Genomic DNA, 12,465 nt, shown 5'->3' with positions numbered 1-12,465 from the left:
ACCAGTTTGTCTTGGACACAGGGCAGAAATGAAGTCCTTTACCCAACAATTGCAGCTGTAATTCAGTCAAAGGAATTAAATATAAACTAAACAAGAAATGTTATACTCGAGTGCATGGTATCCTGTCATGATTAATTGGTTAACAAAGCTGAGCCCCGAAAAGACAGTCCCCTACCTGTCATTCTCACAATTGGCTTGTAGAGATGCAGAACATGCTTTGCTGGCTTCAGAAACCATAGGATCTACTTATGCACTGCTGGAGTTGTAGGGCAACAAATGAGATGCACTGCAAGACTGGCAGGTAACCAGGGTGCCACTGACCACACTGCTCCACATAAAATCAACAGTGTTCCAGCCTAACATGCCCACTATTAGCCCTTTAGGTCCCATAAGCATTTGCCAACCACAGTTCGTCACCATCACAATGTGCCATCCACAGATGACCCATAACAGTGTACCAGCTACAGACCCCCTATAGCAAAGTGCAGTTATTGAATGTCCCCATAACAGACTGTAATAGATCCAAGCTTTCCTGGACCAAGCACAACAGTTTTAGATCTCTGGTGCTGTCCTGGGAAGTCTGTGTATGTCCTGTTCAATACATTTTCTCATGACAGGCAATAGGTCCTGATCAAGTGATCAACGCCATGCATCCACATCAACTCCTGACACATTTTAGAGATAGTAGGCATCATCAAGCCTTCTACTGCTCTGGAGCTTATACTGTGGTTGCATAATACACATAAATGGGGGTGGGGGTATCAAAAACCTGCGCAGAGGAGCAGTTGCCAATAGAAACAAATCAGATTGCTTCTTTCATTTAAAAAAAAGTTTTCTTAAAAATAAAAGAAGCACTCGGTTATTCGCAACTGGCCAGCCTATCCTCTACACATGTTTTGAAAAATGTCCCCCATAATGTTCTTAACTGCAGGGCCTCTGTAATAAAGATGGACACACTGCCATGGTCCCTAAAGTGTTAGCCAAAGAGCTGCTATAAGTTTCAGGCACTGTCACCTTAGCTTCTATCTAAGGCCCTATAATAAATATTTTGGGAAACTACGTCTTCAGATCTCCAGGCCATGCTGAGAATTGTAGCTGTACAAAAATTTTGGAAATTCTTTGGGGGCAGGGTTACAGTCATGATTTAACAGAAACAAAAACTTCTGCAGTGCCCCATAGGGTTTGTCCCACTTTCCACTCTTTAAAAATTAGAAGGTATGAAGAAGGCCACCAAACAACCTGATCAGAAGACATAAATTGCGTAAAGTACTCATTCTGGTGGCCTGGCTATCATACCAGTTTTATTTTATTAAGAGAGTGGCCCCTGTGCAGTTTGAGATGTTTAGACCTGGTAGGTTAAAGGGATTTTTTGGCCTTTGAAACAAAACAAAAAATGACCAGGGGTAGGCAATGGCTGAAAAAAAATTACACTTACTCCTTTGGTAACTCATAGTCCAGCCACTTTTTCTCACACTGTCTGGAAGTAATGCTTAAGTGACATCCTCATACTCTCAGTACAAAGCACTACAGCCATAGCAGTCACATGCGCTTTTTTTTTTTTTGCACGACCACTGTCTGCACTATGGAGTGTTGGCAGCACTGGACCAGGAGCTAACAGGGATGAGTGTCTTTTTTTTTTTTTTTAACCGTTCCCACCATCGCCTGCCCTTGGTCAAATTTTTCAAAGTGGTCAGAAACCCTCATAAGAGCATGTTCACATGTAGCATTTCTGCTCCAGATTTAGTGCAAGGAAAACTGCAGATGAAATTCTCAGCATGCAATCAGCGACTTCTAATATTCACGGTATTCTTCTTTCAGTCACTGGAGTCAGCATCAGCTCCACAGCATTGGGGGCATGTTTTATTCAGAGAAACTCAGATTACATGCTGAAGATTTTACTTTTGGATATTTAAAATCCATAGTGTATACACTACGTATGAACATACCATAAATGAATCATATATTACTGATCCTACATGGGAACACCTGAAAAATGTTTACACTCCTTTATAATTCTTGTCTAGAACTATGTTCTGGTTTAGCTGTGATGTCTTTCAAGCATCTTGGAGCAAGTTAAAATCAGATTGCAATCCCTACTGTAATAATGCTTCTGCTGATCAGTTTTTAAGAAGCCCTGACCATTTCTGAGGATAACCAAGGATCTATAGAACCTCAGTAGAGAAGCACTGTCTTAGTCTGATAGGGAACACTTTAGTGTCTGTATTATGGGAGAGAAACAGTGTCCCCTGTGGCTCACAAAGTTAGTTGAGGTGGTTAACTGCTGATAGCCTGACCTATCCTTATATAGTATAATATTATCTGCAGTTTACAATCTCTTTAAAGGGCCACTTCACAATTTTTTATCTCTTATGATTGGCATAAAAAAAAATAATAATAATAAACATTGATAGTAAAATAAACCTTGACTTATCTCCCGCCACACCGCTGGTTACAACCAGTATCACTGTTCCTTTCTCCAGTCCAGTGCGGTCCTCTTCTTGCTCAACTAATCACTGGCCACAGCAATGTCCCACTTCACGGGGGATAGGCTGAGTTGAAGTGTGATGTTTTGGGCTCGGGCCTGGCCTTTTTCCTGGTGCCTGGGCTCAATACATCACATAGCTTATGACCGCCAGAACATGTGATTAGCTGAGCTGCAGTGTTGCGTTTTGGACCCAGAAGTTTTATGTGCCATGCAGCCTGGAGACTACAATTACTGACAGTCAGTGCAGCTCCGTGCTGACTGCCAGGCACTCTCCTATTGACCACGGCATCGCCGCCCATCACTAAAGGGGCAGAGAATCAGTCAGTGACATGGCTTAGAGGCCTGACTTTACATAGAAACGAAAAAGAAAGACAGACTCCCAGCCAGGGCAGGCATCACATGATCTCAGTAGACGACTGGCCAGTTTCAAGCACTTTCTGTCCGTAACTTTTGCTGAAAATAGGCAGAAAAGGACAGACAAAGTAAATTATGTGTATTACAACCGTATACACTTTTAGAGTAGGGGGCTTTTACCACAGAATTTTCATTAACCAGACTACCCCTTTAAAGCCATGAAAGCCTTTCACAGAATTAACAAGTCTTAGTGGTTGCAGATATAGACATTGTATTTCAGTACTGTATATCAGAAAGGGAATGTGATCAGACGGTCAGTCCATACCCACGCCAGAGATCTTTTATCCTAAAATATCTTCTTATCAATGTTCCGAAACATCTCCTGCCAATTGGCTTCTTCAACATTAGTGTAATAATTTGGGCAAGCTTTGGATAAGCCTATCAGGATGCAGGGTACTGTCCAACAGTTTTAATGCTGTCAAGGTTTACTGACTTTGTGCCCCTGCTGTGGTTTGCAGGACCCTTACATACGAATCAAAATAGCAATGGTGTCACAGTAAACAAAAAAAATATATTAAAACCACCTGGAGCAGTCACCACTTGGGATGAACAATGAGTATTTGTTTTGCAAGCAAGTGGATAAATGCAAACAGCATCCCAAAAAGAGAAAGCGTGTCTGTGATAGCGTCATCCAGAAAGCAGTGACCTAAAGTGTTCCTGTAAATCTTATTCAAGTCAGTAACGCATCAATGGAAGTGCCCAATCTATATACGGAAAATGAGAAGGAATTAGTCATGGCCGTAAATGTTGGCACCCCTGACATTTTTCAAAAAATGAAGTATTTCTCACAGAAAGGGATTGCAGTAAGGATTGAAGTAATGTTTTGCTATACACATGTTTATTCCCTTTGTGTGTATTGGAACTTAACCATAAAATGGAGGAAAAAAGCTAATTGGACATAACGTCACACCAAACTCCAAAAATGGGCTGAATAAAATGATTGGCATCCTTTCAAAATTGTGGATAAATAAGATTGTTTCAAGCATGTGATGCTCCTTTAAACTCACCTGGGGTGAGTAACAGGTGTGGGCAATAAAAAGAAAAATCATACCTAAAAGCAGATGAAAAAGGATAGCAGCTCACTTAGTTTTTGCATTATCTGTCTGTGTGTGCCACACTAAGCATGGACAACAGAAAGAGGAGAAGAGAATTGTCTGAGGACTTGAGAACCAAAACCAGTGTGCAACATTATGAAGAAGTTTTCAACCCATGGCACTGTAGTTAATCTCCCTGGGTGTGGATGGAAGAGAAAATTGATGAAAGGTGTCAACGCAGGATCGGTCGGATGGTGGAAAAGCAGCCCCAATCAAGTTCCAAAGATATTCTAGTGATCTTGCAAGCTCAGGAGGAATCAGTGTCAGTGCGGACTACCAGTCGACATTTAAATGAAATGAAACACTCTGGTAGGAGACCCAGGAGGACCCCACTGCTGACACAGAGATATCAAAAAGCAAGACTACATTTTGCCAAAATGAACTTGAGTAAGCCAAAATCCTTCTGGGAAAACGTTTGTAGACAGATGAGACCAAGATAGAGCTTTTTGATAAAGCACATCATTCTACTGTTTACTGAAAACAGAATGAGGCCTACAAAGAAAAGAACACCGTACCTACAGTGATATACGGTGGAGGTTCAATGATGTTTTCGGGTTGTTTTGCTGCCTCTGGCACTGGGTGCCTTTAATGTGTGCAAGGCATGATGAAATCTGAGGATTATCAACGGATTTTGGGTCGCACTGTACAGCCCAGTGTCAGAAAGCTGGATTTGTGTCCAAGATCTTGGGTCTTCCAGCAGGACAATGACCCCAAACATACGTCAAAAAGCACCCAGAAATGGATGGCAACAAAGCGCTGGAGAATTCTGAAGTGGCCATCAATGAGTCCAGATCTAAATCCCATTGAACACCTGTGGAGAGATCTTAAAATTGCTGTTGGGAAAAGGCGCCCTTCCAATAAGAGAGACATTGAGCAGTTTGTAAAGGAAGAGTGGTCCAACATTCTGGCTGAGAGGTGTAAGAAGCTTATTGATGGTTATAGGAAGCGACTGATTTCAGTTATTTTGTCCAAAGGGTGTACAACCAGATATTGAGTTAAAGGGGTACTCCCGTGGAAAGCTTTTTTTTTTTTTTTGTTTAGATCAACTGGTGCCAGAAAGTTAAACAGATTTGTAAATTACATCTATAAAAAAATCTTAATCCTTCCAGTACTTTTTAGGGGCTGTATACTACAGAGGAAATTTTTTCTTTTTTGATTTCTCTTATGTCACGACCACGGTGCTCTCTGCTGACCTCTGCTGTCCATTTTAGGAACTGTGCAGAGCAGGAGAAAATCCCCATAGCAAACATATGCTGCTCTGGACAGTTCCTAAAATGGATAGCAGAGGTCAGCAGAGAGCACTGTGGTCGTGACGTAAGAGAAATCCAAAAATAAAAATATTTCCTTTGTAGTATACAGCCCCTAAAAATTACTGGAAGGATTAAGATTTTTTAATAGAATTAATTTACAAATCTGTTTAACTTTCTGGCACCATTTGATTTAAAAAAAAAAAACGAGAGTACCCTTTTTAGGGTGCCAATAATTTTTTCCAGCACTTATTTGGAGTTTGGTGCGACATTTTGTCCAATTTGCTTTTTTTCCTCCCTTTTTTTGGTTTAGTTCCAATACACGCAAAGGGAATAAACATGTGTATAGCAAAATGTGTTACTGCAATCCTTTTCTGTGAGAAATACTTCATTTTCTTGAAAAATTTCTGGGGTGACAATATTTAAGGCCATGACTGTGGAAGAAGAAAGGTCACTGGTGGTGTTCTTTCCCAGGCTAACAAAATAGAGGCTTTACAGGGTCAAAAGAAATCAGTTTCACCTTTTAACCCTGCAAAGCTGCTTTTTTGTTAGTCAGGAAAATAAAATTACCTGCCAGCACTCAGTTCCTTCTGTGTCACAAGCAGGCAGAGATATATGATATAAGGAATTGTCATTAAAGTTACATTCCTGAAACAATGACACCTACGTTCCTCTACACACCAACCCACACATCCCCCCCCCCCCCCCCAACACACACACTTAGGATATTTGATCATAAGAACATACTCACACTATTTATTGTTGATATTAGTATTTTTTTAGGTAGCCCTAATCCTAGACAGACACTAGGACATCTGTGTCTTTTACTGAGGATCGACCACTTCTTGCCCCGATAACTTTGTGGGGAGGACAGCTCTTGGACGAGTCCTTGTTGTTCCAATATTTTTTTTATTTAAGACTTATGAAGGTCACTGTGTTCTTGGGAGCTTTCAGTGCAACCTACATATTTTGTATCTCTGTCCAGATCTGTGGCCCAGTGCAATTCTTTCTCTGAGATCTACAGGCAGTTCTTTCCGACTCATGGCCTGGTTTTTGCTCTGATTTTCACAGTCAGCTCTGAGACCTTATATAGACAGGGGTGTGTCCTTACAAATCCTGTCCAATCAGCTGAATTTACCACAGGTGACTCCAATGAAGGTGTAGAAACATCTCAGAGATGATCAAGAGCAATGGTAGGACCCCAGAGCTAACATTTTAAAGCAAAGGTTCTTAATACTTATAGTCATGCAAAACATTAGTTTTTACGGTAATTTTTTAATACATTTGCAAAAAAATTCTAAAATTCAAGGGAGAGATTGTATTTTTTATAATATGTATTTGGGAAAACCCTCTTAATCTTGACAGAGTACTGTTGGAATCTGTGGTGTGGTAAGTTTAAGTCCGTAGGTCAGGAACGTAAACACATGGGTAAAATAAGTCAGTCATGAATTATGATTGAAGTGTGTGACCTAACATTGAAAACACAGAATAACCAGTTACCACCAATTGACATCTGTTTATTAGATTACATTGGTAATCTTTTTAGGTTTATAGTTTTATACTTGCAATCCAAGTAACAAGCGAAGGAAACAACCAAGTGACAGTGTAGCTTTTGTGTACACACTGATGCCAGTGGCCTTAGGAGCAGAGTGGCAGAGTTCAGCATAGCTTTACATCTCACCTCATTTGGAGAATATATCCAAGAACGCTAACATGATTGATAATGTCATCACTGGGATTTCTTTTATGGGGCTGAAGCAGAAGGTTTTCTACTTGTTTGTTATGTCATTCCAAAATTTTATGTCTACATATGTAATTATTGTCCAGTTTCCATTGGTGGATTAGTGTGATGTCTCTTCTTAGTCTGTTTTTGTAATTAAAGTGCTTCTCCACCCAAATCATAAAATCTACGTCTGTTAATAAATTCTTCATTTTGTTTCTTGCTAAGTTCACACAGATCAGATTGTGGATTTGCAGTAGAAATGTTCTGCAGTCATACAATCTGCAAGATAATCCACAAGACAAATCTGCTTCAAATTGAGTGAATTTTGGTGCAGATTTGCAGTAGTGGAAACAGTCATTGGGCTTTGAAATCGGGGGTTGTGAATTTTCCTGCCAGTCCACTAGTAATCTACTGAAAAATCTACAATGATAACCAAAATATTTACAGCATGTACAGCATGTCCATGTGAATTTACTGTAAGCACACTTTAACAGCATGGTATGGAGGTATGTCCATAATACGGATGTATCTGTGATGAAATACCATCAGTATGTCATCAGCATTTTATCAGGTTTCCATCCATATTTTGCACAGTATAAACTAAGTGATGTCTTCTAGGCAGGACATTTTATTGCAGAGTTCACACAGAAGAATGTTTGTGTGGAATTCCGCATGAATATTCTGTAGCAGCAGGGTCCAATGGATTTCAATGGGATTCTGCTGTACTGTTCACACACTGTTTTTCGTGCAGACATTCCACACATATTTCACCTGTGTGAACCCAGCCTTAAAGAGAAACGTACAGCTTGTTTACCTGCAATAAACCCATTTACCAATTTACTGACTTATAGTGAGGGTAAACAGCGTTAAAAATAGAAGTTGCTTACATTTATTGGTGAAGAAATTGGAAAGTTCTGGACATTTAAATCTTCCTTTCTATTGTGCTGCTCTGCGCAATGGAGGTGGGGAGCCGGTTCGCCAAGCTCCCCTACCTCTTCAATATTTACTTCGCAACCCGCCCCCTTGCTAAATATGCAAATGTTTTACTCTGAGCACTCTGAGCAAAGTAGGTTATAGCAAAAAAAAATTCCAAATTTTTGAGCAACAAGTCATTTGTGCAAAAATTTTCAACTCTTTTTCTACTGTATTTTGCACTTTAAATTTAGAGTGTTGGGCAAGCATAAGCTACTTTTTTATTTACTCTTGTTCTCTTAAAGTATTGATAAATTCCCCCCCTCCCCCAAAGTGAAGATGCTGTTAGATAAAAAGACAGAAGGGCTTTACAGGCAATTTATGATTTCATTGTTTAAAATTGCCTTTATTTAAAGTGTATAATTTTTGACAGATCATAAACTATATATACATATATAATAGGAACTGTACTGACATGTTTATACATTTCTTACTAGCTTTAAACTGTGAAAAGTCTCTCTGTAGTTTATCTGCTCAGTGAGGAACATACTGGCACATTTCCCCTACTCTCATGACAAAAGTCTTTTGGCAGGAAACAAACATTTAAAATCTCTTCCCCCTTATCCATATTCAGGAACAGCTCTTCTCCCTATAGACAAAACAGGAGCCAGAGCCAGTGGGAGCAGAAGGTTTGTTCATATATATATTATTTTTGGATAACTGACTTATATAGTCCAGCATGCTCACCAGACAGCGCTGTAACACAGAAATATGTAAAAGCACACATTTATTTATTCTAACATTATATGTTGTATATTTGACATATAGATGGATTTAGTTTTTCATACTTCATATTTATTTGGTCTTTTAGCTTTTTATCTTCTTGGTGGCCAACCTATTTTCACCATAATCACCAACTAATTTTTTTTTTAATTGTTTGCATTCCAGGAGCGGTAACTTTATTCACTATATTCATGAACTCTTTTTGGGGGGATTAAGAAAAAACTGTGGGGTTTTTTGCATTTTAAATTAACACTTTTCACTAATTGGCAAAAAATAACATTTTAACTTTATTTGCTAGGTCAGTACAATTTCTGCAATATCATATTTATGTAGTTTTCTTTGATACCTTTTGCACAATAGAATCACTTGTTTTAAAAGAAAAAAAGTGTCACCACATCCCAAGATCCATAACTTTTTTATTTTTCTCTCACTGGACCTGTAAACTAGTTTTTTGTGAGGGGATTTGCAGTTTAGCAGTTTTTATTGGTACTATTTTCAAGCACATTTCAGGTACAATTCTCGCTTTTTTGTTTGTTTTTTACACTGGATTATTATTGATAATTTTTTTTTTTTTTTTTTGGTTCCTGCTGTAATGTCAGTTCCAAATATGTGCACGTTTTATTTTTTATGTAGAAAAGTTCATTTTTTTAGGAAAAGTATGAATTTTTTGTTTTTTGGGTTGAGTGGGGAGGGGGATTTCTTTTAATTATATTTTATTAAACTTTTTTCAACTTTTATATGTAATCTTCTGATCACTAATATAATGCACTGCACTACTGTTGTATGAGAGGATGGGATCAGATGTTTCTCCTTTCCTTCAATAGTTAGAGCAAGAGTCCAGCTATCATGTGACAGCCAAATTCCTGTGGTATCCAGCACAGGAGACCCATACCAGCTTTTTATAACCCTACTGTAAAGGCATATGAAACTGAATAAGGCTCAAAAGGCACATTGGTGGTTACTAAGGTTAAAGCTGCAATTGTTAAAGCAAGTTTGAAAAACACAGTGGGGGACATATTCCAAACTAAGTATGATTTTCTGTAAATCTTTATATCTTTTTGGGGGGGATTTTTACTTGGCGCTTTTTAAGTAGGCGTGCTCTCACTCGCCTTATTATCAGATAAGTATTCTGATGTTTTGTTACCCCTTGGCAGCCCTTTTTTTTTTTTTTTTTTAAATGTGGAAAACCTGCTGCGGCTCAACCCAGCACAGCAAACTCAGGAAGAAAGTGAATGCATGATGAGTGAGGACAAGTTCAGTGCTTGCCTTGGACACACCCCTTTCTGAGCAGTGTATGTCAGAATAAATGATCAGCAGAGCAGAGGGATTTGTGAGGCAAATACAAAAGTTAGACCTATAAAAAAAAAAGACATGTAAAGAATCTGCATGACCTAGAGAGTAACATACTGTATATAAGCATTTTTTTCTGCAATATGACAGGTACACTTTAATTTACCCAGAATATGTTTTGAATATGTCCTCCAGTATGTACTGACATCTAGGTTCCATCTTAAGAACCATGTACAGTTTATCTAACAGTGAACAAACCCAGAGCACAGGACAGATTTTATTTATTTTTTGTTATATATTTTAAAACTACCTATGCGTAAATGAATAGCAATGATTGCTCACAGCCATGTCTTATGCAGGCAGGATCCTTGTATAATTCCATATTGGTAATACTGCAGTGAGTAAAGTGTGTGTCATGGGTCAGATGCTCTAGAGCATTGCCACTCACATTGCAGTAATTATTATTAACATTCCTCTATTATAAACTGAATGGTCATTTTGTAGCATTAAGGTACTTAAAATTCTTCTGTTTCTATCTTTATAGCATACTACTGTACTGCCTTTCATATTAATTGAAATGAGGACCACACATCACCAGTATCCAAGCAGAAATAGTGGCATTGCAACAGTTTGTGGATTCTCCATTTGTTACATTTTGTGGTAAGAGTATTTGTTTGACTTTTTTGTTTCATTTACAAAGAATAACACACACTCAGGGTTGTCTATTGCAGACCCATTCTTTAAAGAGGACCCACCCCAAAATATAATATTTCACTATCATTAAAGGGGTGCTCCAAGCTCCTGTGGACTACAACTCCTAGCAGTCTGTGCGGCTTTGTGTAATGGCTGCCAGCCAATTGCTTTTACTATCTGTGTGCATGCTATGTTGTTGTAAACACACAGTTAGCAGCACACACTGTACTCTTCTTTTCTTTCAAACTATTCTTTCCCCCCAGCAATAAATAATGCTATGCTCTGAATGGCAGCAGTCAGTGATTAGATCTACAGCAGGCAAAAGAGCAGTGTTATGTGCTGAGTTGTGACTAAGAATCTTCACAGGAGACGCTGGGCTGTTTCTCTGACGGGAAGATCCTCACACAGGGAGGGGTAGCTGTGAAGCCAGACCCCTGGACAAGACACAAATCACGTGGGGTTTGTCTTCCAGGAGGGTGGGGGCTACTTTCAGTCAGGGCTTTGCACAAAGACAAGGTGGATCTGATAATGACGTCTTTCTCTCACTCCCTGCATGTAAGTGACAGCTGAGACAGGGAAACTGCTCTACCGTATATAGCTAAGGAATTATATTTAGACAAATAAATAGGTTGGGGAGAGGGAAAGGATGGGCTATAGGTTTAGTACCCCGGAGTACCCCTTTAAATAGTTTAGGATGCCCTGATCACACACCTTTTATACAGTTTCTTGCTATGTCCTCCTGTGCCTGAGATATGAGGATTTTTAGTTTGTCTGACAATTTAGTGAATCAGTCAGCTGGGTGGGAACTTAATTTAAATAATGGAAGTGGATATCAGGTGAGGGGTGGGATTATACAGTGAGGGGTGTGTATGCCTAATACACACCTCCTCACTGTATAACCCAACTCATCAACTAATAGTCACGCCCATTAATAAGACATACTCTAAACCAACATATCTCAGGATTGGGATGATATATGAAGAAACTGTAAAAAAAAATAAAAAATAATATTATTTTTAATCAGCCTAAACTTTTTAATACTAGTGAATTCGGATTGGCAACAGGTCCTCTTTAATTTATTATATAAGCACTAGTTTAGGCATTTTTCCAAAGCCAATATATTCTTTACGGGAATAAATTTAATTTCATAGCCTGAAGCTTTCAAACTAAAGCAAATGTCTCTGTAATCTTGTTAAAGCATAGTTGTTATTTTTATTTTGCAAGCTCTGTAAATTTAAGAATGTGGCTTAAGGATGATCTGTTTGGCCTCCTGACCTGTCAGTTTTAACAAATATTTGTATTTCCCTTGAAAAAGTTCTGGAGCATTGTTGTTTAGAACAGTTTTTACCTCTGTTACTCTTCCAGGAAATGTATGAATAAATTGACAACTGGGTGTTACCATTTACCTTGTCAATAGGATGTATCAAAACAACTGATGATATCTCAGTTAGCTAAACACGAATATTTTAACCACTTACAGGTACGCCGTGGGAACTCCGGTCCCCGCCGTTCACATGGTGGGGACCGGACTGGGATGCCTTCTAAAATCATTCAGCAGGCACCCCATGCAAACCCCTGGGGGGGGTCCTGAGACATCCATATCGGCCGCGATTCTGGGTCATACGGGTCTTCGGTGACCCAGAAAATAAGGGGGATCGGGTGTGTCCAAGACACCCACGATCCCCCTGAAGGCATAGGAGTGAGGTGGCAGGGGTGCCATCCCTGCTATTGGTCAGTCAGAAGCGACCAACCAATAGCAGATCGTGGGCGGGGGGATTAAAGTTCGGTTCCCCCGCTCTGCCCACCCACGGCAGTCACTTACCA

The 12,465-nt window shown here is 39.3% G+C and overlaps 1 protein-coding gene across 2 annotated transcripts in view; it reads left to right on the top strand.

Annotated features, from left to right (window-relative positions):
- AIG1 (androgen induced 1) overlaps nucleotides 1–12,465 on the top strand; it is a 317,798-nt gene that overhangs the window by 264,407 nt on the left and 40,926 nt on the right. The window contains exon 4 of one of the 2 annotated variants that reach the window (XM_056566741.1): nucleotides 10,493–10,608. The exons of the other annotated variant lie outside the window; for it this stretch is intronic. Within the exon in view, the coding sequence (XP_056422716.1) occupies nucleotides 10,493–10,608 (116 nt within the window). The remainder of the gene's footprint in view (nucleotides 1–10,492; nucleotides 10,609–12,465) is intronic. 2 annotated transcript variants of the gene reach the window in all.

The sequence above is a fragment of the Hyla sarda genome, chromosome 3 (assembly GCF_029499605.1).
Source record: "Hyla sarda isolate aHylSar1 chromosome 3, aHylSar1.hap1, whole genome shotgun sequence".
Lineage (NCBI taxonomy): Eukaryota > Metazoa > Chordata > Amphibia > Anura > Hylidae > Hyla > Hyla sarda.
The sequence above is the reverse complement of the archived record's forward strand: the minus strand, read 5'-3'. Positions and strand labels throughout refer to the sequence as shown.